At 35.9% G+C, this 27997-nt stretch overlaps 2 protein-coding genes across 2 annotated transcripts; one reads left to right on the top strand and one right to left on the bottom strand.

Annotated features, from left to right (window-relative positions):
- Positions 1-42: 42 nt before the first annotated feature.
- Positions 43-6507, top strand: LOC112571183 (U11/U12 small nuclear ribonucleoprotein 48 kDa protein-like). Its single transcript, XM_025250013.1, has 8 exons — positions 43-396; positions 765-880; positions 1212-1278; positions 2587-2640; positions 2839-3018; positions 3310-3440; positions 4887-4951; positions 5841-6507. The coding sequence occupies exons 1-8, from the start codon at positions 336-338 to the stop codon at positions 6238-6240; spliced, it is 1074 nt and encodes a 357-aa protein (XP_025105798.1). The 5' UTR covers positions 43-335; the 3' UTR covers positions 6241-6507.
- Positions 6504-27929, bottom strand: LOC112571178 (mitogen-activated protein kinase kinase kinase 11-like). The gene is made up of 8 exons (XM_025250003.1): positions 26805-27929; positions 19924-20104; positions 18623-18771; positions 17212-17387; positions 16618-16858; positions 16336-16479; positions 15434-15628; positions 6504-14869 (listed from the first exon to the last, which is right to left on the bottom strand). Exons 1-8 carry the CDS (start codon positions 27523-27525, stop codon positions 13665-13667), a joined length of 3012 nt encoding a protein of 1003 aa, XP_025105788.1. The 5' UTR covers positions 27526-27929; the 3' UTR covers positions 6504-13664.
- Between the last annotated feature and the right edge of the window lie 68 nt (positions 27930-27997).

The following is a 27997-nucleotide window of genomic DNA, read 5'->3' as shown; positions in this document are numbered from 1 at the left end:
GATAAAAGTCATACGAAGGGAGATTATCAAATATAAATGGGAGTGATTTCCCTTCATTAGTTCTTCCTCCACCACCGCTGACCACTGCGCTGAGATACATTTTGTGGCTATTATGTGTATGCGGGGAATACCTTTGGAAGTTTGATCACGGAGTTAATATGTGTAACTTCGTGGTTTGATCGCATAGCGAGTGATAAAACTATAAATAACATTTAATACTGGCAAAGAACTAGCACAAAAAGACCCATATCGGATATTATGGATGGCACTTTAGGTGATACTCTCGACAGCAGAAGACGATTCATCGAAGACACGACAGCATTCATAGTGCAGGAATGTTCCTTTCTTGGGGATCTCCTCGCTCAGATGTCTTGGACACCAGAATATATTCTGCGGGTACATTTAAGTTTTAACAGAAGATAAATAAGCAATCCCTAGTGGGTCGGAGAAGGCATCTAAGTCTTGTGCACAGAAGCAGTAATCATTTTCTAGAACAAAACGAAAAGAGATCCATTATTAAGGTTGACAGTAATCAAGGGGCCTCTATAAAGACAGTTTGGGCTACTTTACAGAATAAATAATAACAATAAAACGGTTTCCAAAATCCTTCCAGGTCACTGCAGTTGCTTAAAAGATAGTGCTACTTAATGAGTTCAAGAAGATTCTCAAAATGTAAATGGATTTTTCGACATTAACCAGGCACAACCTTTTCCTTTTTTTCTCAATAACTGCATTCATAACAGAATGCTATATCTTTGCTTCAGAAAAAAATAATGATCGAATGTCCACACGATCGTCATCATTATTGCCAGGAGATTCATTAAATACTCATGCCTCAAAATGTGAGCTGCTCAAGAGAGGCTGCCCAAGAGAAGATCTGGTAAATTATACTTCAGCATTGATTTGTATTTTTGTTCATAACTGTACCGGAGAGAGAGTGAGAGGAGCAATTAGTAGTGTGCATAAATACATTGCTTCAAGGCAATTTAATGATCTTAATTTGTAGACCTTGAAAAGTAGCATGATTTTATTGATTTATGCAGTGAACAAGTCTGTCAAATTACTTTAAAGTGTTTTAATTAAAATTGCACTTCGTCGTTTTATTTATTTAAATTTGAAAAATGGAAGTTATCAGAATAGTATTAAAGTTTATTCATGCTCAGGAAAACAATTGTTTTGGGGAATCAATATTTGTATTTTTTTATCACCAGGAAATGCAGCTTCAGAATGAGGATGTGTTTTATGAGAAAGCAGATTTAGTTGGCAAAGTGCACATAGGTATGGGTTTTGTTCTAATTATTTTATAATTAGTATGAACAGAATGAGGATTCCATTCACAGTCTACCTCTTCATCATCATACCTTTAGCCCTAGTTTCCTGTAGAGGCATTTGGCAGTGATACTTCTAACTATTGTTTCTTTCATTTTTCTGCCATTTTCTGGGATATAGTAAATGGCAGGTCATGGATGTTGTCTGACCATTGCTTATTTTGTCTCCTGATTCTACCTTTCAGAACTTTTTCCTGCAGGATTATCTCTGCAAGTCCTGGTGATTTTGATGTGCCCATGTAACGAGACTCGATGTCTCAGGTAGAATCAACATCTCCTCATGGCCTGCACATGCAATTAATGTCACAGTTTATGAAAGCTTTTACAGGTCATTTCCTGTGTGCCTTGATGTCTGGGGACTATATAATAAAATATCATAAGACTATGCATGCTGCTAACATTGGCTCACTCTTCAATCGATAGCAATGCACAAGTGGGTGTTTGATCGTCTACTAAAGAATAACAAAATATAAATTCTAAATTAAAATAACATATAACACATACAACTCATGTTTTGTTATGCATTGGTTTCTACAAATAAAACTACGAAAATGTCTTCTGATCCTTCAAGACGCATATTCCGCAGTTGACACCCATTCATCAACACTACAAGACCCTGGCTATGGACAGTCCATAAGGAGACATTGGTTCTACCTAAGACATCGGGGCTTGCTATAACTGTAGGAGACATTGGTTCTGCTTGAGACATCAGCTCTTGCTGTACCACAAGACCCCGTGTCTGCCTAAAGAGCACATGCCTAACTTAAATTCCCTATGCATGGGCAGACCATGAGGAGACGTTGATTCTACCTGGGACATCAGGTTTCGTTACACCCACCCTACTCATGTTTGCATCTTTTTACTTTGACTAGAAGATCTTCATAATTTATTTTGTTGCCTTTATGAAGAGCCTGTTGTACTCTCATCTCTCCTGTCAAGATCCTACAACTTTTTCTTATACAGTAAATTACTAAGAAGCAGATGAATAAGTCTAAGCAAATAATTTTTATTTTTGTATTTAAACTTTAAAAGTTAAGTGCTTTTTTTTAAAAATCAAGACCTTGGCCCATTTGAGTACAGATTTAACAGTACCTGCATTTATCTAAAAATGTTAAATTGAAGGTGAAAGCTTAGAAAACCACCAGGCTACAGAGCCTCATAAATGTTTACATCTATTTCATGTCTGTGGGAATAAGAAATCAATTATTGATTACAAATAAACAGTATATGAATGTCTTGTTTTAACATTTTTCTGCAGATGAAAAGCTTCTTAACACTATCATTCAGAATCACTACATGGAAAGTGGTCAAGGTATTTTTATTTAAATGATTTGATAGTTTGATTACTATCTATTTCCTCTTGTTGAAGCTGATGATTTGAAGTAAAGCATTGTTGGGATAAATTAATGACATACATGTTATTGAATTTGTTAACACTGTTAAACTTGAGTTAGAAGCCCAACTTAACTACATTTAATGTATAACCACATCCCTGTCTCTTCATCAACAGTTTTCACAGAACATCGCTCCCTGCCAGTTTGCCCCAGTGATGCCTCGGCTACAATGTCTCCTGAAGAACGAATTGCAGTATATAATTACTGTGTGCAGCAGCTTAAAGATAGGGGGAAAATGCCAAACGTAGAAAAGGATGAAATTCTAACTACTGATTGGGAGAAAATAATCAAAAAAGGTGAGTGTTGCCTGAAGATTAGTTACATTGCAGATTTGAGAGGACCAGCAAACAGTATATCAAATTGATGACTTCAGCACAGAGGTGTAACAGTTTCATTTCACTAAAGCTACACATTTTCTAGCAAATAAAAAATGTTTAGGGAATTACATTTTAGGTGTAGTTTTTATTTGAAGATCATTTATATTTATATTTTTGTAAAATACAAAGTTGAATTTTCAACTCTTTTTGTTTTGGTTCCACCTTTTCCTGCAGTTTATTTAAACTGCTATGCTATTTTATTTGACCTAGGACTGCTAGAACAAGCAGATGGCAAACCACAAACTGCACAAGATTTGTTGGCACTGCTGAGAGATCAGAAGCGGCGACGACAGTCTTACCGAGCTAAGAATGTTCACATCACTAGAAAGAGTTACACAGAGGTGCAAAAATGATACCTGAGGATTTTTTTCCTACAGTTTAATTATTTTTAAGACTTAATTCATATACTTTACCTGATGTTGCATGCATAGATAAGTTTGCATTCTTGACTGTGTCTGGTGTATGGAATCTAAATGTGGGTAGGGATAGATCTACATAATGTTGTGATTGAAGGAAAACACAAGTGACAAGAAGGGTTTGAATGATACATACTGACATTCTGAATCATTTCAAATATCAAAAGAACTGTTTACTTACAGTTGTGTCTAAAACGCTCTGGGCCAGTTTGTGGAGATTGTCATGCATCTGTGCTCTTTCACTAAAAAAAACAAAAAAAAAAAAAACAAACAAAAAACAAAAAAAACTGAACCAAACTGGTGGTCTAGGAGGTCCCATCTGACAAGAAAGGTGTGTGTGTAACACATGCTTGCATGCACACACTCTCTTTTGGAGATTTAAACTTACATTATACGGTAATTATACCTATATTTCTGTGTATATTATCACCTGCACTGAAAATTAAGCATCTGCACATTTACAGCATAAGCATGACATTGACACTGAACAAGTTTCAGTTGAAACAATAGCTTAGGTCAAACAATTTAGTTACTGATACCTTTGAGAATGCACTGGCTCCTTTTACAAGCAAAAATCTATATAAACGACACTTACAGCAGCATCAAATTTGAAACAGTGATATTGAAAGAAGACTTCTCTAACATGTTCCTCCATTTATCCAGCTTTAAGATTGAGAGGTTGTTAGAATGATATCAAGTTTTCAAAAGTTAGCAATCCATGTTACTGTTTGTAATTTTATCCTTTGTCGTGCCAGTCTTCTCTCTTTTGCTCTATCTTGCTGTCCTTGGGTTTGAAACTGTATGGTGCAAATCCCTAGGGACATAGTAATGCAGCGAGAGTAAGTCATCTCCCTAGGGCAAATTTAGGAAAAGCATACTATTTCTGAAATTATAAATTGGTGTTGACCCCGTGGACACTACTTCATGTTTCTTTATCCCAAGGCATCTTTGCAACTGCTTTAGGACTAAGGCTTTCAGGGCTAAAACATTTACAGGGTATAGACACCACTTTATAATTTTGGAAAAAATACTTGTCCTTGTGTGCCATGTTGCCTCAGGGCAACTTCTTACTCTTGCTTCATAACTATGGTCCCATATCCTTGATGCCAGACTTGATAAATACATGAGTTTCAGTGTGAATTCTCTCATGCTTGTAGCAATGACAACAACACATTACAGCTTTCTCATACTGCCCCAAACCTGTGTTTTGGGCATAACTGTAAGTAAATGTTGTGCAGTCCAAAATGATTCAGAATATTAGTATCTATCATTTAAATCCATCTTAATATTGACTATATTGTTTTTTTCTGTTTCCATGCCATTTAGCTTGATTACATGAAGATGAAATATGTTTTTATTTTTCAACAAAAGATTATTCGTGAAGTTATCAACAACCAGGTGGAGATGCTGATGCCCTCACAAGAGATACACAACAGGTAGTTTTATTAGGCTGATTTTATTTATTAAGGGTGCAGGATTAATCAACAATCATGTTTTAGAAGCTATGTATAGTAAGTTTTCTATCCGTTACAGCAAATGTCTAAAATTGTAAGTATGGGAGAGTGAGGAGTAAACTTTGGAAAGAAAGTGAAATTCTTAGTTTTTTTAAGCTATTAACTAAAAGCTTAGTAAGAATTAAATGCAATGGCACTGTTTAGACTCTTCTTGCAACATAAGTGGAAGAAAATGTTAATGTGGTATTGATGTAGGAAAGAAAAAGAAAACTTAATGCAAACTGCACAACTGGAGTTGGCAGGGGTATGTAAAATGAGTGCATGGAAGGTCCACAGCGAATGGTGAATAGTTTGCTTGCTGTGGCCTGGTGTCATATCTCCGCACCACTTTTGTTCTATGTAGAGCAGTAGGTGTAAAGTAGTTGTAGCGCATGTAAAATAATAGCTTTATTCTTTTATAGTACTGCCATAAAATCCATTTAGACAGATCTTTATTGAAAGCTAAAAGTGATGTGTTCTCTCCCTACAAAAAAGGTTTACAGTTCTGCTTGTAAAGATTTTAGTCTGGCAGCATTTGAAGCTTGAGCTGTCCTTTGATACTACATGTTGCTTCCTGTAGAGATGTGCAAGTTTCATTTTCAAGTAATGCTTTTCCTTGCCAAGCTAAAAATGTAGAAGTTTGAAACAAAATGGGTATGAGAAATGCTTCCTCCATTTTGGTCTTGCTATTTTCCTTTCAATCACCATCCAGCAAATCTCATATTTTGAACTCAGACTTTGGTTCGTAATAATTTGATATTTCTTCTTAAACTGATCACATTGTTATTTAAATAGATTAAGAAATTTTTGTACTATTTTATTGAATTTCTAGATTAGAGAATCCTGCAGAGAAGTGCATCGCTCCAGAGATAAAAGATCCAAGTCCTGTTCACAGAAGACAACAGTCTCCAGACAGCAGGAATCATTACTCTCAAGACCGAAGTCCATGGGAAAAACAGAAACAGGGAAGAGAAAAGACAAAAACTGCCCGGTGGCAGGAAGACAAGCACTCAAGTGAGAAAGATCAACAAAAAGGGAGTTCTTATGATTCAAGTCGAGGCCAAGGCAGAAAACAAGATACAAGCTGTTCTACATCAGAAAGGCAAAAGAAGCGGCATGCAGACAAGTTGGATTCAGAGTCCAGGTGGCACATTAAAAAACATAAAAGAAAACACAAAAAACATAAAAGCAGGCATGATAGTTATTCTGATGACAACCATTGCAGTTCATAGGCAGATAAAGATAACGTGAGTGTCTGCATGATAAGAATCAATGGTGTCAAGGATTAGTGGTATTTACATTGTTCAAATCTAATCTGTAGAAAGTTTGAAAATGCAGCACAGTTAGAAGAAAAAAAGGCCAAGAGGCATAAAAGACTAATTGCATCTAATGGGCAGTGTAATATTTGAATGTCAACTGTAGATGATAGCTGAAGCCATTGTTAAAATGTAATTACAAGCTTTGTACACAAATAGAAAAATAAATGCAGTTTTTACTGGTGTCTGTCTTTATTCTTCAAACAGTATTATTATCTGTACATTTCCCGTATCCAGTTTCATAAAATATATGGGTGTATGATAATAGCTTACAAGCAAGACTGTACAAATATATTCATACAGAGCTATTTGCAGACAAAAATTGTGAAGACCAGCAATATGCTCATCAAATTATGTACAGCACATGAAATACATTCTCACACAACACCAAAGCAGTTAGCATTATTCTCATCTCATGTTCTGAAATGCAGCAGTTTTGGGCACTTTGTGCTGGTAAGTACCACTGACCTTAGAAAGCCACTAGCATTTAAACAAAACAAAAGCGTTCCTTAGATTCACACTTACTAATGGTTGACGTGAATGTTACTAACATTTTAAAAATTGCACATCAGCCAGACACATGTATCTAACATTCATACTATTTCAGGCTTTCATACTCTCGGGGACATGATGTGCTCATACTAAACAGCTTATTCAATATTTTTTTTAAAATCTAACCTTTATTTAGATAAATGATAAGAGTAGATACCACAGCTCATGTTCTATGCAAACAAGCCAGCTATAGCTAAAACAAACCATAATATTTAACAACTGACACATCAGCCCTATATAAAAATTTCATTTTTATCCACTGCCATTACTTTTCAAAATGCATTAATTACATGCATATTATCAGGTTTTTTAACTGCAGATAGTGAAAAGAGCATTTCTGCAAAACATACCAAATCTTGCCTTTCAGTCAGACCAACACAGAGAAACACCAAGACTAAACTACAAATTGGGCATCTGCAGCTAGCTGTGCTGTCCATGTGAAAGCGCAAATGTTATTACTGGATGAACAGAGCCCCAGAAGATTTGCTACCATCCACTCCATCGATACAGAACTTTACAGTAATTGCTGTTTCTGAGGTAATGGCCATTTGAACACTAATAAAAAAGAATGAACAGCAACTGTTACGCAGGCTGTTTCTACAAATTAACCAGATGCAGGGAACTGCTGGTCAAAGATATAATCACAGCCACCTTCTTGTCTACTTTAAATTAACTAAAAATTGAAAAGATGAGAAATCAGATAAATTAAAATCAAACATCCTGCCAGAATCCTTTATACCATTTCAATCATTAATTCATGCAGACGTCCTGGTCTTGCTAAAAGTATAGAACAAGGATAACTTCATTGCACAAATAAGCCAATTCATTCAATGATCATCACCCATAACATCCATGCAACTTCTGAGAGAAGTGCACCCACTGGCACATCACAGTTTCCCCATGACCTCTTTGGTGTGTACAGTATTAAGAGTATACTAGGCACTGCTTTGCATAAACTATGACATTATTTCATAACCTTAGATTTCATTTACACTTGATGAAAAGCCTAGTCAAAGACTGAGTTCAGAAAGCAAGCGTATCTGGGAAGGGAAATGGGGGAGGGAGATTAAGAACTATTCAGATAAACATGTGTATTTCTGTCATTCAATGTACTATTTATAGCACAACAAGTTGCAGTCCTATCAATGTTGAAGCTATGCCGATGTCATTTATATTGGTGACCTGGTATAATACTGGTAAACCACTCGGTAAACAAAAGCTGAAAATCACACTGATGCTCTCAGTCTATATGATGCACAAGTACAAAGAATTAAAACAATCAGGGGAAAATTTTGACTAAATGCTATGCAGCTATAGCTTCTTGTGTCAAATATTCTACTGAACCAAAGATTTTTCATTCTAACCAAAACCAGAGATGAGGAGGAGGTAACATTGTGTCATAAATATCCCCTCTTTGTATTTCCCAGAAAATGGTCATCACTGCTTTCACTCACAAAGAAGTTAAGTATACTGTAAGATTAGGGACTGACTTGTTATCATACTCTTGTTCATGCTTTGTATTCTTGCTTAGATTTAAAAAAAAAATACAGACACGTATTAACTCATCATTTATCTGTACCATTTTACACATTAATGAAAAATAGTATTGTGATTTTGACTATTTCCAAGATGGTCAAAGCAACTATTTGTATGAGTGGCATACATTCTTGAAGCGCACATATATATTTTGCATAAATATGTTACAAAGCAGGGTACAAACCAGTTGATGAAGATAATACTTGTATAAATGTCCTGAGGTATATTGTTTAATACAAGTTAAAGACATTATATACAGTAACTGTAGTGTACTGACATTCAAAATGATGTACATGGTTCACTTTTTTAAAAAAATGGATCTGCTTTGTACTTACAGATAAAAGGCACATACTAGACGTCAGTTTAGAACTATCCCCTCTGCAGAAGAAAAGTACGGAAGACTGGGGGTGGGTGGGGGGAGAAGATGTAAAAATGCAGAATGACAAAATGCATAGATCTATTTACATGTAAAATTGAAAGAAATTTGTAAAAATGAAAGACTGGAAAGGTCTAAGCAGGAGTCTGCAAGGGCCGGCAAAAGTTTGGTGCCTTATTAGCATATACCATTATCTGCCATGCACCATTTTTAGGCTGGAAAAGAATGGATGGGTGTGGGTGTATGATGAACATTTTGACTGGCTGGGATTATAACTCACATCTTGCAAGTGAATTAACCCATTTCCCTGAGAGAAAGACTGAAAGAGGGTGAATCTACAAAAAGGTTCATTGTATGAAACTATAATTTTGCATATTTTAAGCTCATTGATTCTGCATGCTTGATGATGAAAAAAAAAAAAAAAAAAAAAAAAAAAAAAGATAGGTTTTGAGAAAGTGGATTCCAATCACAGAATAGGGCAGTCACACAGGAATCAATGATTTTGTATATTTCAGTCTTATGATATGCACGTGGAGAAAATCAGGTTAACAATAATGGAAGAAAATACAGTTTATCAAATAGATACCAAGTTTGAAAGGACAGAATTAGTTAACAAGTGGGAAATGCTGCTGCTTGATATGACAAGTGAATCGCACACACAAGCCTCTTTCTTAACACATGGAATGAAATAAGAGAACATGATATGCTTTAAAAAGCATAATTTCATTAACACAGAAATCTCACCCTACCTTATCTTTCTGAAGTTCTGATCAATGCCCACTGATGCAGAAAAATCTAAAAATTTTCTCCTCAGTACACATTCTCCATCTTTCTAAACAGTCTCATTCCTAATGAGTATTAAAGAATAGTGAGGTGTGGTCAACGCCCTGAGGAGAATTTTACTCCCAAACTTTGTAAGACAGGCATGGGGCAAGAATATTTCTTGGGCATATTTTCCCTTCAAACTATACTTGCATTTTATAGTGGAAAATGTTAATCAAATAAATGAATAAATATACTTAATACAACAAAAGAGAAACTAAGAAAAAAAAATGGAAAAAAAGAAGATATGGATTGAAAAGATAGACCTTTTTTCAAATTCTGACTGGAAAGATCTGATTCATGCAGTCAGTTTGAGCTACAGAAATGTAGTTCCCAAATAAAATAACCGACCAGATTAAAATGACTGCCAGCAGAAAATTTAGTAGAAGTTCCTCATCCACTCCCCCAATAAATTGAAAATAAATCTGAACTGCCTGCTTCCACTCCTTTGTGAATGCTTCTCTTTAAAAAAAAAATACACATATGCATCTAAATAGCGTACCATTGTTCTTGAGGCATTCATGTTTACTCTTTTTGATGCCAGTTATATGATGTTGTTCTTGGATGCTGTTGTTGTAGATGGATAAATATGTGTGATCCTTTTGCACAAAGTTTGTAAAAAATTTCTGCCCTTAAAAGGACACTTACTTGGCTTTCAAAAAGACGTAAGATGTTTAGATTTTTTAGATTTGAGTCCATAGGAAAGTAACTTACACACAAAGAATTGAAAGACGGTCATAAACAAGGGGAGAGACAGGGACCAAAAGCTAGCTATGGAAACCTTAATCTTCTTTTTACACAAATGCAAATGAATTTTTTAAACTTGGATAGCAATGGACAACCATTTTCAAGCTTAATTTATTCACTCAGTTGTCAAAGTGTGGTTTAAGTGGGGGTTAAGGATATGAAAGAAAAAAGATCACACACATATATATACACACACATACACATAAATTAATTGCATTATGCTGTCTATCAGCACTTTATGTTTCACAGTTGCATGCAGTGTTTTCAGAAGATTAATTTTATGTATGCATTCATTTAAGAAACATGCATCTAAAGGCCTTCTCAAATAACCAAACTCCCACAGTGATGCACCCACAAATACTGCAACATCCAAGTATCAGTCACAGTGCTCCAGACTGAAGTTGCTGTGGGAAGTGAACATTAGTATCAAGTTTTACTGCTTTAATGTACAATAAAAAGCAGATGTATCTGCAATTTCTTTTATTGCATTATATATTGCTCACCATATATGTATCCAGAATATTGAGTTCTCAATGGGAATGGGAAAAATGTTCACGCCAGAACAAATGCTTCTGAAGTTCAATTTTTAGGATCTTGCATTTATGATTTGGTACTGTTGTCAAGGTCATTTTTTGCAAAAGACAGCGGTGCTCTTATGTGTTATTTCACTCATACAAATGTCTGTGAAAGGTTAAGAAGGCCCTTTAAAGAAGCTGCCTTGCAGTGTAAACTGCTAAAAGGGCAATATGCAACAAACATTTTCAGAGGAGATGTTCTAATGGTAATGTCTCTTAGCAGAAATTTTCACAATTATTCAAAGGCACTTGACAAAAATGTAGCTTAGGAAATCAGTATATGTTAAGCACTTATATTGAATTGCATTAATGAATCACTGTGTCCACTTAATAACATCAACTTGTGTTGCTTCAGATTATTTTGGACAATGCATAAACTTTATCACTTCAATCAAATTTTTCTTTCTTTACAATGGGGAGCAACTTAAGCCTTCAGCTTTCCCTTGTATATTCTTCAACCAGACTTCTTGTGCAAAAATATTTTCTGGATGCTATGCTAACTTCATGAAAATATAATAATTACTGGTCTTGTCATCTTCAATTCGCACTGTTTTGATGCCACCACCAAATCATACAAGAGCTATAAATTAAATGCCTAATCAAATCTGTTTTCTCTCGATAATCTGTGCAGTAAATATTTTTCTTTTTGCTCATTTCACATGACCAAGAATATGAAGAAATTGTAGAGGACACTTAAATAATCCACAATTTAAAAACTAAACTTTATGAATGCATATGTGAAAATATCACAATAAGTAATTCCACTAGGACAAAACCTGACTTTGCACTTAATGGCAGATTAATTTTCAAAGTACATACTACAGATATAAAAAAATATATTAAAAATCATTTAAACGGAGCAGCTCCTACTCTATTTCTCTTTCTAATGCATGAAGATCCTCACAAACCCTCTAGGTTTGGACAGTGTTCTCGATTCAAAGCAGTTCTACAGGTAATAAAATAGCAAGAGACCAAAAATCATTGAAGACTTGCTCAAAACTATCTACTTTGTTCTAGGTTAAAAAAAAAAAAAGGTTTATCATGATTTGATCTTGCCACAATTTTATTCTAAGGCTATAATTTAAACACTGATTGGATAATTAATGATATTTTGCACACACTCATAAACTGCACTTTCAGACACTATTATGTACATGTGAGATTCTACAGCAGCAAGACAAGGGAAGGAAGCGGTGGAAGGGTGGGGGTGGGTGGGCGTCACAGCAGAAAATATAAAAGGTGAAGAGAAGAGGTGGTAATGGTGGGGAGATAAATTCTCCATCCCTAAACAATGTGCACTGTCTAAAACTACTGATTCTCTACTAACAAGCTGTATTTACTCTCTCTAATAAATGGAAATTATGCAGAAAAATTATGAAAGTATGTCATAAAATGGTTACTCCTTTTGCTGCCAATTAGACATGCAAATGATTCACCATCAGAATGACTGATACAGCCCAATACTTCAATTATAACTGATCTTTACACGCAGCTTTGTTGAATGTTATCCTGTTATATGCTTGGCTCCTAGAGTCTCAGGAATTTATAAACATGTCATGTTTTCCTCCACCTTACCCTAACTCATATCCTCCCTCTCAACTAGTGATTGTACATATGCATGCACGTGCACGTGTTGAGTATGCTTCCTTATGCTATTACAAAAGGAAATACAGATAGTGAAATATGTCTAAAATTGAAACACTGTACAGTCTCCAAAAAATTGTATAATTTTAAAATAACTTTAGAACACCGCCTAAGCTACAAATCTAAACTTTAGTTTTCAAAAGCATTCAAAAGGATGCTACTTTAAATAATGCCAGTTTCCTCTGGAATATTCAGCACTCTTTTCTTTCCACTATACTGCCAAAATGTATGTAGTGCTGGCTTACAAGAACAGTTACAGGCACCAAGAAAAAGTTGTATTGACAGAATGATACTCACAAACTAAAGAGAAATAATGATAACACTATGCTATGCAAAAATGTGTCCATTAAAATTCAGACTTGAAGATGTGCACATTACTTATACACAGTGAAATTTAACTGTTAAGTATATTAATATATGCATTTTTCTAAATAAAATCCCCACAAGGTATGACATTAAATGAGAGTATGATTGCTACACTTCTGACACACAGTAGATATGATAAATAAATAGCAGAACATTCCGTATTCATACATTTTGATTAACATGTTTTCAAGAAACTTCAGGAAACATTTCAATGCCTGGTTTGAGACAGCACATATTTCTCAGATACACACAGCTCTCATGCCATAAACACAATGTATCATAACTGTAATACAGCAGATGAATATGAATATAAGATTACATGAGGTATTATAGCATGGACCACTATACAACAGTTAAGCAATTGGTCTCCCTTTCTACTTTTGAGTTCAAACAATAAACCTACCTTTAATGTAAGTTTAGTGCTGTTATGAAAGGCACAAATCAAAGATTGCAGTTAAAGGTTTTACTCAAGGATTAATGAACCCTGACAAGTGCATCTCCCCTTGTGATAAAACAAGCAAACAAGAATAATGTTTTCTTAAACACAGACCACCTGGAATCCAAGCAGACGGTTTGACAGATACCAGTTTCTTTAACAGGTGAACATTCTCTGCAAAATTCTGTCTGCATTCAGTTGACTCAAGAAGTTCTATATGTGATAGTAAAAACATTTGGCATTAATGTAAAAAAAATAACCTGGGCTGGAGACCACTTGCTAAACATCAATGCAAAAATTCCTTTTCCAAATCAACAGCAGATGGATGTGGCCTGTGTGTGACCAGCGGCTGTGTTGAATCTTGGCTCTGGCCCTCCACATCAATGTCCAGGAGTGTCTTTTGGTGCATTATGTGAGGTGGGGTGTTGCCTGGAGAAAGGTGTGACCGAGTAGAAAAGTATGGAGTGTTATCATGATTTGAGTTTACTATATCTACTGGACCTGAAGGAGGTGTGTAGCGAGCATTACGATTGTATGGGCTGGGCGATGGATACTTCAGCTGTATGGGACCGGTGCGACTACCACCAATGTCTAATGTGGTGGGGCGTTGGGGTGCATCTCCAGTTCCTCTCCGGCGAGGTGGAACAGGCTGCACAGGGGTGGCATAATCCATAGGTCGAAAATGCTCCCCACCTTGATGATACCATGCCTCATAGTCTGACACTCCATGACTGGATGAGTTAGATGCATTGGAAGGTGTGCGCTTATGAGTGTAAGTCTGCTTGTAGTCTTTATAGTCTGGAGGATTGAAATCATCCTCAAAAGTTACTGAACGTCGCTGTGGGTTCTGTGAGGGTCTTGTAGCAGTAGGTGTTTCATAATTGCTGCTCTCAGATACCTGGCGGTTGAATATCACTGTTTTTTCTGTAGCTGGATTGCTAGAGATCACAGAGGACTCACTGTCAGCAAAAGAGGAACGATGAGATGTTGTCCTTGCATTAAAGCCATGAAAACCTCCTGATGAAATATTTTCCTCACCCTGTTCACCTGGCACCAGCGGAGAACCATCCACATTAAGGCTTGGTCTTTGTCTTGCCTGCACACCATGGTATGTATGCCAATATCCTGCTGAAAGAGGGTACTGATATGAGCGAAAATCATTTTCAGGTTCAATGAACGAATCACGCACTGCTGCCAGGTAGGCATCTCTTCTATTAAAGATGAAAGAATCCCTTTTCCCCTTTGCTCTCTCTTCCTCACCCACTGTTCCATGAAGATTTGGGTGGATTGCTACTGTGTTTGATATGCGAATGTCAAAGCCTGCAGCGACAGCAGCCAATACCACAGTCATGTTGTACAATCCAACCTCAAGCTTCTTGCGTTTGGTGGTGAAGCCTTCACTAGGGCTCCCACCCACTGGAGTTTGTGGAATGCTGCGATTTCTTGATGTGCCATCCTCAAGAGATTCTGGGAGATTATCATCACCTTTGTCTGAAAGATGAATTCCATTAAAAGGATGAAAAGAAGTTTTGTTCTTGCAGAATAAATAGTTAACTAGAAAAAAAAGTAAAGAAAACAAGCTGCATTACAATGCATACTTGGTAGAACCTGAAATTCTAGGCAATTTGTGGAAACTCTAGGACTGAGAACGATATAAAAAAGTACATCTTAAAACAATGTAGAAGGTCAAACAAATTAGTGTTGGTAACTCTGTGTGTTGTGTGGTGTACAGGCATGCTCATAAGCCTGAGAGGTTGATGTAAGTAGTAGTCTTTATCATGTTAAAGGAAAAAATACTACCGTGCAATTAAAATAATAAAAAAGATTTTTCCTGAGAAACCTTTTTCTGTAAATAATGGTTGATAGATGTTCCCATTTGTTCTGGAGAAATTTTAAAGAAATGGAACACACTTGCAGCCTTTTTTAAAATTCTAATAAGCTTAATAAAACATCCCAAAAATTGTTCATATTTCTGCAAACAAATAAATTTCATTACGGGAATTCTATTCCATCATTTTTCTACAAAAATTTCGAAAACATTTTCATTATCCTTACAGAGATCATTGAAAGCCCCAAGATTGGAATGTCCTCCAAGTTGGCGGAGGGATTTTTCAAGGTTTGGTGCACTTTTGGACCAACGACCATCTGCAAATATAATGGATGACCGTTGGTGGCGATCCTTTTGCACAGAGCTTGGTCCCCAAGTTTTACCCTTCTTTCCGTCTACCGGGTCACCAATGTTGTATGGGTCTGGAACACAAAAGTTGATAATGTATATGTCAATATTTAACAATGAGCATGTCACAACCTGACTTCATTCAATACCTAAATATACATGGCATGGTAAACAACAGGATGGCTATCACTAAGCCTAGCTTATCAGTTTAAAAAAAGTGTAGACATATAAACATTTCATGTTAGGATAAACAAAAATAAAAAAGTAAGACACTTATTATGCAAGTGTGCTTGCATACTTGCTGCGCATATAACAATACCAGATCTAAATAAAGAACACAAGGAAATAAATTGATGACAATGAAGGGAATGCGAGAAGAGGGGAAAAAATTGGATGGCAAACAGCAAATTATTAAAAAAATTACAAGCTAGGCAAGCAAACCAATACACAAAATATTCCAACAATAGATCAATAAGCAAAAAAGAACCCCAAAGATGTAATGTTTTCAAACATATGCAGTTTTGTGACCATTGGGAAACTTGAGATGGATCAGATATTCTTTTTCTTTTTGGTTTAAGTCCTTTAGTTTTGCACAGTTATTATATTGGCCAATAAACAACTTATCTTCCCACATTCAACTTTATTTCAGCAAAATCCTTGAAAGTCAGTCTCTCTTAAAAGGAACATCACTCATGCAAGGTGATTTTCCTGCCATCACACTATACTGACCAAAATTAACTTTATAAAATCCACATGATAATGCAAAAACCATGTAACTTACAAGCTATAGCCCTCAACCGAGGTGGTGCATATGGATGAACAGGAGAAGCTGGTGGACTATCTGGACTTGATGGGTTGTACATTCGTTTGTCATAGTCATAACTTGGTATGTCCTCTTTCTGAACAGTAATGTTGTGGCGGAAATCTATAAAAGCACCAAGAAATAAATGTCCAAATGACAGTAATCAAATGTTATATCCCTGAAATCAGTAGCTGATGGAAAGAAGTGCACATTTTTTATGAAAATAGTACTGTGCAAAACAAATGTATAAAAAATACAAACCAGAAGGTTCACTGATGGACTTGCCACCTGACTTTAGGAGCTTCATGCGGATCTTGCTTTTTTTTCGTTTTTTAGGAGTAGGTTTCTGCATGACCTGCTGGATGATAAGAATATTTAGTTCACGCTCAAGTAGATCAATCTCTCGTGATGCCAGCTCCTGCTCACGCTTCTTTAACAGCTCTTCCTGAATCTTTTGCTGCAGTGCTGCCTTTGTTAGCTCTTCTTCCCTACATCGCAGTTCCTGTTTATATGAAACCAATACTGTGTTATATATAATCTTAAAGTGAAATATAAGATCATATCCAGATGATCTCTCTTTCAGTGGAACTAATTACTTTTCTAGAGAAAACCTATCTTTAAGTCAAATGACGCTGAAGAAACTATGACTGATTGCCAGTACATTTTATTGATATCCTTTAGAATATTGATGTCTTTTTTCTCTGTTTGCCTTGTGTACTATTTTTTTTTCTAAAAATGTTTAATTAGAGGCAAATTGAAAAGAAAACTTTTCTATGCTGAAAAGATGGCTAAATTATTAGCTGAAAAATGTTACGATGAGTCAAAGTACATTATATTCATTAAAAATTAAATGACCTTTTCCCTGCTGCGCAGCTCATCAAACATCTGCTCAATTTCTAGACGCCAGTCTTCTTGCATGGTATGGAATGACTCCTGAGGTGTAGTTACAAAGGGAGAGGTGGCAATCTCTTCTAGTCGCTTGATGATGTTCTGAAATGTTGGTCGTTCATGAGGCTCTTGGGCCCAGCAGTCTGTGTTCAAGAAAATGTTGGGAGTGAATACACCCAGCAATTCTTATACCTTCCCCTCTCCTGATATACATTCACACAAATTTGTAAACAAGAAAATCAAAAATAAAAGGAAGTGTGCTAAAAAGAGGCAATCAAAAATAAGAGAAAGAGAAGTGGGGGGAAGGAGAAGGGACCAAAAAAAAGCAAGCATAGAACAAATGCGAAGCAAGAGAAAATGAGCACTGGCAAATTGAATGCCAAACATAACATAGGTGCATTTTGAGTAAGAAAATCAGCCTGAGAACATAGAATAAAAAGAGAAGCATATAAGCTGACACACATTTCAGCCTGAGGTATGGTTGTTTTCAACCAGACAAATTGTAATGCTCTCTTTGTATGATACAAAAATTTTTCCCTTTTTGCTAATTCATTCACTTAACTCTCCCCCCACCCCTACTACCTCGCACACATGCATGCAAGCATACAGATGTGCAAATCTCTTTGGGCAAAAAATGTAGGCCTAAATGTCAGATTATTTGTTTACTGGGTAGCAGACATGTCCATGTGAGAGTGACAAAGAGAAGGATAAAACAGCATGAAGTATAAACTCTTGAATTCAAACAGGCTTTAAACAGCTTAGCTATACCAAATTATACATAATTTAATTTCTTTTATGGCAGCAACACTAGAATGGTTAACTTCAATGACTACAGTTGCATTTTTTTCTTTGCTGATTAATATCATGATGTGAAATAGCCACAAATTTCTATTTCACTGTCTGAGCAATAGGACATGTTTGCTGCAGCCAAATCCAAAGTTCACCAAGTCAAGAGGAATGTTAAAAAGAAAGTCTTATAAGTAGATCGTTTTCAGAATTATCTAATTCTTAAAATGCCTTCTTAATTAGTTTCCTCCCCCCACCCCCAAAAAGACTGACATTAATCTTAAAAGAAGCTTGGGCAAGGACAGGGCGTGGAAAAGAAATGTGTTGTTAACCTGTCGCTTGGCATCTGCATCAAACAGGTACATACAGGGGGCCAATGTAAGTGACATTATAAATTTAAAGTAGGTCATCTCTTTCCAGATGTAAATTTGTACAATGAACCTGATATGAAAATTAAGTAGTGTGCAGAAAACAAAAGAAAACAGAAAGACAAAAATACAAACATTCAATAAGAAAACTGTATAGCTTATCGTACAAATGGCTAAATTTAATGAACAGTTACATCCAGGATTATGAAATAAGCATTTTTTACCTGACATTAGTTTAGAGAACATGGATGGACAGGTGGAAGGGATTGGAAGGGTTAACTTATTAATGGCAACACCATATGCAACACCAAGTGCATCTATTCCTTTGTATGGTGTCTCTCCTGTGAGCAATTCCCATAAGACAACTCCATAGCTGCAAACAAAGCAAAACATTTTTTTATATTTTGCAGATATTTTGTTTCACTCCTTACCATTTCTACCCTGACCTTGCTTTGTTAGTATAGCACTCTTAACTCGATCTACAATTTTATAAACAACTTTCACTGCACATATTTAAAAAATGTAAACCAATTTTTTAAAAAAAGAACATTTTACTAGAAAATAAATGTAAATAGTATTTTTTTTAAAGAGTTGTGCTTTGACCGAAGCATGCCAATGTTTCTTATATATATATAAAAAGGTCAATGGGTCACTCATCTGTCAGCAGCAGTAAAGTTAGCAGTCCAAAAAACAGGGGAGAAAGAATCAGCTTTCTAGGCTTCATCACTTTATGCCATTATTGTATAGTATTTCATATACTTTGCATGATAGTTTATACAGAGGATGTAATGAACTGGCTCCCACATATTTCCAAATTATTACTTTTATCTGCATTTTATTTCTTTTTGCCACTATTATTTTTTGTTACTTGAGGGAGACTGTGGCAATATGGAGAGAACGGTGAAAGAAATAGAAACAAAATAGATATAAAAATTATAAAGTCCAAGAAAGAAGATATGATAATAGATTAAACACATTTTCAAGAAAAAGAAAAAAAAAAGTCAGCAAATACTGCAAGTATCTTAGAGATAAATTTTTTGCAAACTGTAGATCAAAAACATCTAAGTTAAAAAGAAAACCAAGCAAATTATTTTTTCTCCAAGAAATTATCATTATTCACTGCTTCACTGCATTCAATAATATGCCACCTAAAAAAAATATTATGTTGCACACTATAAAAAAGAAATAATAGGGTCTGTTAGTGCAGCCTATGGTTTTTAAAACTTAGTAGCATGATATAAAGAATTGATTTAATTCTTTCTCTGCTTTAAAAGAGGTGAAACATTGGTAAAATGTAAAAATTCTTTCATTTTTATACCTTTTGAATAAAAAGAATCTCTGGAACATAATTTCACACTACTGCTAATGCTTTTTTTAATGGATAGCCCCATAACTATAATTCAGTATTCATGTGCAAACAATCTAAAACTTAGTGATATTTCTTTTTGTATAGGCACAATTTTGATGCTACTGTCAAATCTGAAATACTGAAGAAGAACAACAAAATGATGATGATGATCTTTACCTCCAGACATCACTGCTTTTAGAGAAACGAGAAGATTTTATCACTTCTGGTGCCATCCAAGCATATGTCCCTGCCGCACTCATGCGTGTTGTCTTTTCAGCTTCACGAGCCAGACCAAAATCTGTGATCTTTAATGTCTTCTTGGATAAATCAACACTGTCCACTTTTTCCTTCAAAAGAACTGAAGCAAAAGGAAAATGCAAAAACCAAGAAAAATTGAGAAATTACGAACACAAAGTCATCTATTATATAATCAAGACAAATCTAGAGAAATTATCAAAACAATTTTAAAGTAATTAATTGAGAGAACTTTTAACTTTTTTTTTTTCAGTTGGAGGAGGGAGGAAAGATTGTATGGGAAGAAGGGTGAGCTATATCAAAACAGAAACCTGGAATAGTTCTTTGTTAGAACTACTTTATGGTTGTAAAGCTTTGGTTTAGCCTACAGAAAGTTACACTCTACCACATAAATCAACCACACTTAACTCTAATATTTATATACATATATAATATCATTAATAATGTCTTTATATTTATATATATATTACTAATAACATTTCTAAGACAGCTCCTAACTAAAATTTGTAATTTTACATATAATAGCAATGTGTTTCAATGATGGTTTGCTTTAAATCCAATGTGTAACAAATAAAACTAGTATTAGGACTGCACAATATTGCAATTCAACAGGCTATCGATGCCTTAAAGCTTTTAATTATTCAAATGTATGTATGTGTGCATGCATCTGCGTCCACATGTACAAACACAGTGGTCTTATACAGAACATTTACTTCATTGTACAACTACAGACACTAGGAAAATAAGTTCAACTACTCAAGCCATCCTTTTATGGAAATGAATTACACTCAAGAAATTTATGAATCATATGCCTCATGCTAGCTATGCCAAAAACACAATGCTGCCACCCCAGATAGACTCCTTACACAGTGACTCAGGTATGACGCTACCTCATCATTTTGCACCCATTTCCTTGGTGTCAGTGATGTTGACAGGAAGCATGAGGAAACTAAGCAAACTAGTTCAGTTTCGGGTTCCTACAGTATAAAGACTAACAAATGTTTGCAACCACCTTGATGAAGACCTAAAAAAGCTACTCCACATTTTATGCAACTAGTAAATGACAGTAAATTCCATTTTATCATTTCCATTTCCTTGCATATTCATTTTGTAATAATAATATTAATACTTTACTGTCTATTAATGCATGCAGTTTTGCAATTGAGATTTGCCTTTGGCAGAAAAGCAAACTGTGTAAAAAAAGAACATAAAGACAATTACACAGGGAAAGACAATTATACATGCACACATTCCTATTGAACAGACACAAAAATAGCTGAATATCATGATGTGACTTATTTTAAGTTTTGAAGAATAATTCTTAGCACAAACAATTATAGTAATAATACAAAAGACAGCAGAACTCTGGTCCATAGCTTGCCTTTCCAAGAAAAGATATAAAATTTAGAAGAAGAATTAAAAAAAAAACCAAAAACAAAACGTAAATGTGAGTGCACACAAATAGTGATACATGTGTGTATGTACATAAGTGAATGTGTGCATGCACACTCACACACAATCTTCCCTTGTTTACAGCCACTGTGAACGAAAGATATTTGGATTGTTTGTATCAAAAATGGCACAATTCACTATAGTCTTTTCCTAAATATTGTGATTAAACTTAATTAGAGCACGAACTAATATCCATGGACTGCTGGCAGACAATTTTTTCCAGTTAACAGCTAAAACGAAGCATTAGACGACATAGCTTTCGGTTTATTTACATTCTTTGTTACGGCTCGCCAAGACTAACAGCGGATCACTTAGCAAGAGGCCAAGAGTGAGTCTTGGCATACAGACATCAGTACACGTCCATGATTAGAGCACCATATATAAACCAGTGTTAGTATATGAATGCTAACATATTTTGTGCCCTTTAACCCTTAATGGAATCTTTTAAAAAAAGACTAAAAAAAAAAAGTATTAATCCTGAATGTCACAGAAGCAAGGAAGACCTGTATCATCGTCTGTTTTAAGTCCTAAATATTCATCTATACCTAACAGATATATTCCCTTTTCTACCATAGATTACCCTACCCTTTTAAGTGTCATCTCCTGCTGTGTAAAAACCAAAAAGCCCTTTAAGGTTATGAAGTGTACAATGCCAAACTATTATGCTGTAGATCTGCTGTAGCCACATATTGATATGTAACCAGCAGTATTTTATGCTGATATGGGCAAAAAAAACAACAACAAAAAACCTGTATAAAGAAATCATTATTATTATTACTACCACACACACATGAATAAGATGATGGTCTCCTACAAAGGCAGTGGTGTAAAGACAACTTTCAAGAAAAAGGTGTCGTACACTTTCTAAGCCCATTTTTAAAGTCATACGATTAAACTAAATTAAATAAAACTATGCTAAGAGTTAATTTCATCATGGCTCTCATGAGACAATCCAGTTCACACTTTTGGACAAGTGATTCTGCAGCCACTTCACAGAATTCCTTGAAGTATTTTGTTCTTCAAAATCAGCAAAAGTGAAGAAATTACTGGCAGCAACCAGTTAAGTATTTTGTTTTTACTGAGGAGAATAGCACAGATTTGTGACTCTTTAGACAAAACAGCAAGAACAAAATCCAAACAATGAAACAGTACAGATTGCTTACTATATTAAGCCTGATCTGATCAGAAAATTCTAAAGTAAAGCAAGTGCACAATAAAATGTGTCCACACATTTTAAACTGTAATAAGATGACAAACTAGTTTTCATGTCAGTTTTTGAGTTCTCTTATTTGGGCCAAATAATATTCATATGCAGGAATGCCAATGCTGGAATGCTTATATTTCTGCCTTGCTACATTTTACACACTTAAACTTTAAAAATGCATTGAAGAGCACTAAAGATATGGTACACCACAGAGAGCCTGTACAAGTCCATCAAGGTTCCCATCCTGCAGTCAGGCTATGAGGCATGGACTCTGCTTACTGATATCAAAAGACAAATCCCAAGCATTTGAGACTAAGTGACTAAGAAAACTGCTCTGAATCTCCTATATGGAACACAAGATCAAGAATTTTATATACAGCATGGTCACCACCCTCATTGGATACCAGCAAACCCTACTAAAAACAGCCAGTCTGGTTGGGCCATTCCACCCAGCACAACACTTTTGTCTCAAAACCATTCTTTAGCAAACTCTGGAAAGAGATCAGCACCAGATGGACATAGGAAGAACTGGATGGCAATTGTGAAGAAGTGGACTGGTTGTACCATGCAGGACCTGCTCAAGACCAACACAAACGGTAAGCCTTGTTAGCTGCTACAAATAGCTACATTCCCCTCCACTGCAACCTTACTCTCAACCCCTGAGGACTGGTACTGGTGGCCAGCTTGACTGACAGGCCAACTTATAGGATCAGTTGATAGCAGTCAAGCTATGAATAATAGTAATGATAATAATCATATTACTTTTGTATGTCTTACTGCACATTTGGTAAATGTTGTGTAAATGCTTGAATATTAACTTTAATATGCAGCTTGGGTAATGAGTTTAGTGACTGGCTGGGAATTACCATTATGTTCAGGTATGTATACTGTGGTTAACACCCACAGATAACATTTTAAATGGGGCACAGATTTGAACCCTTCAGTCAAACTTCAAGTTGAAGCACAACTGTGCCCAGATGAAAATCATTGTAAACACTCCTTTCATTGTAAGGATCATTTTTCAAATTAGAAACACTTGATGTAAGATGTTACACTGCAACTGGAAAGCAGTATTTATTTTGGGATTGATTAAAAAAAAAAATTACATTAAAAAAGAAAAAAACTAGACCAGCAAGATTCCCCCAACTCCAAAATGCATCAACTTTCAAATAATAATAATTGAATCTGTAGATATTCAATGCACAAAAAAAGAGTTTAAAAAGGGATAGTGAAGAAATGTATACATATGGCTTAAAAAATGTAAAACATCAACTTTCAAAGATTTAATGCAAACACAAACAAAAAGTGGTGAAATATTATTAATATAGCTATGCTTGATGCTGGGGATGGTAGCCAAAATTCGAGTCAAGAAAATGTATCTGAAATAACTTGCACAAGGTCCCACAAGCATTATTAGTTTCTGCGAGATGTCAGTTTCACCTTCTGTGTCCAAAATCTAATTAAAAAATTTGCTTTAAAAAAGGCATATGTTCAATGTGGAAACGAGTGAAAATGGCTTAATTGGCACAGGTCATGGTGACAAAACAATGAAATGCTCCATAGTGCTTTGGCAAAATATTTACTTCTCACCACTGCAACAAGAATCATTGGGTTCTAGATTCAGATCTCGTCACACTTAACAAACTCAGTGCTGACCATCAAAGATGTTCTTTAAGTATTCTAGTTTCATGTACCCCCCCTCCTTTATCAACTATCATTCCCTTCCCTTCCTATTGTGCAGAATCACCACTAAGTAGAAGTCTTCAATTTCCATCAGAATTCTTGACCGAGTGTGGTAAGTGTCATCCACAACAAGGAGGTGGAAACTGCCATGAAGAAGCTCAACAGCACCTCTTCCTTCTCTGGAAACTGAAGCCTATGTCTCTGAGATTTCTTCAGCTCTTCTACAGATCATACATAAAGAGCATGCTGTCCTTCTCATTTATCTGTTTTTACAACAGTTTGTAAGTGAAGGACAAGAGAAGCTTACATCATGTTATATCCACCTGCTACAAAATCATTACGACAGGCCAGCATGCATTTGATCTCTGTATAATCGTACTCACTCTCAACTACATTTTAAAAAATCAGAACTTTATTGACTTACGAAGATTTCATCCAATGGCAAGGCTGTAGACCACATATGTTAGTTTAGTCTAGTCCTTGTTACTCCTCGCATAGGGCCGGAACAACACCTAGCCAGCGGACCCGGTGTGAAATGCAAGCCTGGCTTTATTTATTTGGCTTCTTACACCTTCATCTTTGCTGACTATGCGACTATGACTATGTGAAACAGTCAGACTCTGTAATAGATTCCCCATGTAGTTGGGGTGGGGCTTCTTGCTTGTTGTTCACCTGCATTTCCTCTGTCTTCTTGATGTTGATTGTCAGGAAAGTCATTGCTGCTCCTTCTGAGAGCATACTTCTGAGAGCTGAGTGAGCTTTGTCTGTGCATGTTGCTGCTTGTAGGACAACAGGCTGATGTTGTCTGCAAAGTTGAGATCCTCAAGTTGCATGGCAAAGATTCACTGAACGCCTGTGTTGCTGTTAGAGGTTTATCTTCTCATGATCCAGTCTATAATGATCAGGAAGATTGTCAGCGAGAGCATACAACCTTGCCTCACTCCAGTCCTCACTGTGAAGGGGTCAGTCGGCTTCCCGTTGTGGATCACCTGGCATGCCGAGTCCTCGTATAGCTGCTAGATGATGGCAAAAACTTTAGTGGAAATCCATAGGGCTGCATCAACTTCTGGTGTCCCTGTCTACGGAGTCCAAAGTTATATATCAATTAACTTTATTACTATTATAACAGGCGACACTTTTGAAAGTGTCTGAAATTCTTGTGATGATAGGCATGTCCCATCAGGAGAATTTTTCTAACTCCCATGGGCCCGGTTTGGTGTACCTGCATGCAGGACCAACAGACTGAAGCTGTCCTTTAATGTTTTGGCTGTGCAACTTCTAAAGGAACTGTGTATTAATGAACACAGCTGCTTTAACCATGAATGTATCAGTCTGCTTGGCAAACATAAATATGTTGTGGTTCTATTTTGTGCTTTTATATCAAGCTGCCCCTTATTGCCCTATGGGATAAATAAAGTATTATCTTATTTACCAAATAAACAAACTAAACAACTGCACAAGAGAAAATATCACTACTACAATGAGGCAAGACATTTAGCCGTTAATGATACCAGGCTACCAGCACCATTCATCACCAATGACAAAATAAGTGATGCAAAAGACAACAGTCTTTAAAACAAATAAAACGTAAAAAGAACTACAACGGAATTTCAAGAACAAGCATACATTTTTTTTTAAATCCTACCTTTTTTTTATCATGCACTGAAATCATTTTAAATGCTAAAGAAACTATACCGCCACTTTACAACCCTGCAAAGAAATTGTATCAGCAGGTACAGATTACAATTTATACATCTTCTCTGCATCACACACATGCAACAATGCACTAAGATGGTCCTGCAAATCAGGTCCATGAACAGCATTTTAGAGAAGATTTTAATGGGTTGTTTTTTTGTAACTACAAATATGAAGATACTGAAAATTTAACCCAAATGCAAAGTTATTTTAAAATGACTTGTTTTAGTTTACAATATAGTATTTCCTCTCATCCAAACTAATACTTCTGTTCACAATACTGAACTTAGTTGACTACACACATACATATGCAAAAACACATGAATGCATGCATGTACTATACCTGCATGTGCACATGCACTCTCTCTCTTACACAAACTCTCTCACTGTGTGGTTTTGCTACTATGATGTAGCGATGAGTTATTTCTATGAGCAGCACAATATATGATAATTTCTCCTTTAGAAAATAAAGTATTTTTTATATTGAAAACAAATCAAAGACAGGGCAAATCTGAAACCAGAATGACTGTCATATCTACTCTAAACGAATATTTGTAACTTAAACTATTCTCCAAAAATGTTTTTATACATTAACAATTTTCAAACATGCTGCTTGAAGTGACAAAGGATTATTACTTCACTAGCAGCATCTAAACAAGCTACAGACCCTGTGTCTTTATAAATATACTTTATCACTTCCAGAAAAACATATTTCTAAAACTTTGATGAGCTTGAAATTCAGTATATAAAATAATAATGATTTACTTACTGTTGCTAGACTTTAAATCTCTGTGAATGAGGGTAAGTGGTGCAAGTTCGTGAAGGTAAAACATTCCATTTGCAATCTGCAATGCCCAGTCCACTAAAATGTCAGGAGGAATCCGGCGCCCATTAAGCACCCTGTTCAAAGATCCACCAGCAGCATACTCCATTACCAGACACAGATTTGGTGCTTTCAGACACACTCCTCTTAGTGCTGCTATATTGATATGATCCAGCAGCCAAAACAACTTTGCTTCCTTGCGAACATTTTCTATGGTGACACTTATTGGCTCATCAGGATCAAGTCTTGCTGCTTTAATTGCCACAGTTTCATTTCTCCATTTACCACGATATACTTTTCCAAATCCACCAACACCAATCACTTCCTCGAGCTCTAGTTCTTCCTCGAAGTCTATCTCAAAAGGTCTGTCATTCCTTAGGTCAGGTGGAATCTTATCAACATTCAGCTGTGAATCTTTGGCCACAAAATTACTAGGGAAAATGCCAACTTTACCGTTAGCTTGACCCATCCACCATCCATCATCCCCCGAGTCCACGTTCAGAACCTGAACTCGGGTGCCTCGTCTCAGGGTCAGCTCATCTTCTCGGACAGCTTCATAGTCAAAAATAGCAGTCCACAATGGGCTCTGGTCATTTTCGTCCTTCTGGGGACGACCATAATCTCTTTTAATCCGTTCCATCGAAGCTTCCACATCCGCGCTTCGCATTCGAAGGGCTAGGCTCTATAGTTCCTCATGAAACTTATATTTGTTGTTATTTGCATAGCTGAGCCACCCCGTTGAAACGGGCACACACATCAAAACTGCATAAACGGTCGAGATAACACCACCATTTCATTGTTTTTGGTATTGCTTATCATAAAGGAAAAATGAGTACAGAAAAAATACTTTAGAAAGCGCGCAAGAGAGCTCTCTTGATGCATCTGTTACAGCAAAAAGTCAATTTGGCACCTTTGTCAGATCCATTTTCAGGCTGGGGCGCCATATTGATGTACTTTGACCTTGAGACCTTCACAAACTGAGGTGAATAAAGCATTAGATACCTACTCTGATATATTGGGAATGTCGTTTGCTTACAGCAGAGCGAAAGAGCAAATTAATCGTATTTCTGAAATGATAATGGCGATGGTGTGGTATGTGGGACAGAAATAGCAACGAGACTGATCGGCGAACGAGACTT

The sequence above is a fragment of the Pomacea canaliculata genome, linkage group LG8 (assembly GCF_003073045.1).
Source record: "Pomacea canaliculata isolate SZHN2017 linkage group LG8, ASM307304v1, whole genome shotgun sequence".
Taxonomy (NCBI): domain Eukaryota; kingdom Metazoa; phylum Mollusca; class Gastropoda; order Architaenioglossa; family Ampullariidae; genus Pomacea; species Pomacea canaliculata.
This window is presented reverse-complemented; position numbering and strand designations above follow the sequence as displayed.

Excerpts from the sequence above, each read along its gene's own strand:
- LOC112571183 (XM_025250013.1), top strand. The coding sequence starts at position 336 with ATGTTCCTTTCTTGGGGATCTCCTCGCTCAGATGTCTTGGACACCAGA. Across the intron at positions 2,641-2,838 it reads CTACATGGAAAGTGGTCAAG|TTTTCACAGAACATCGCTCC; the intron begins GTATTTTTATTT and ends CTTCATCAACAG. Across the intron at positions 3,019-3,309 it reads GGAGAAAATAATCAAAAAAG|GACTGCTAGAACAAGCAGAT; the intron begins GTGAGTGTTGCC and ends TATTTGACCTAG.
- LOC112571178 (XM_025250003.1), bottom strand. The coding sequence starts at position 27,525 with ATGCGAAGCGCGGATGTGGAAGCTTCGATGGAACGGATTAAAAGAGAT. Across the intron at positions 16,480-16,617 it reads GTCCATCAGTGAACCTTCTG|ATTTCCGCCACAACATTACT; the intron begins GTTTGTATTTTT and ends GTGCTTTTATAG. Across the intron at positions 15,629-16,335 it reads TCGGTTGAGGGCTATAGCTT|ACCCATACAACATTGGTGAC; the intron begins GTAAGTTACATG and ends TTTGTGTTCCAG.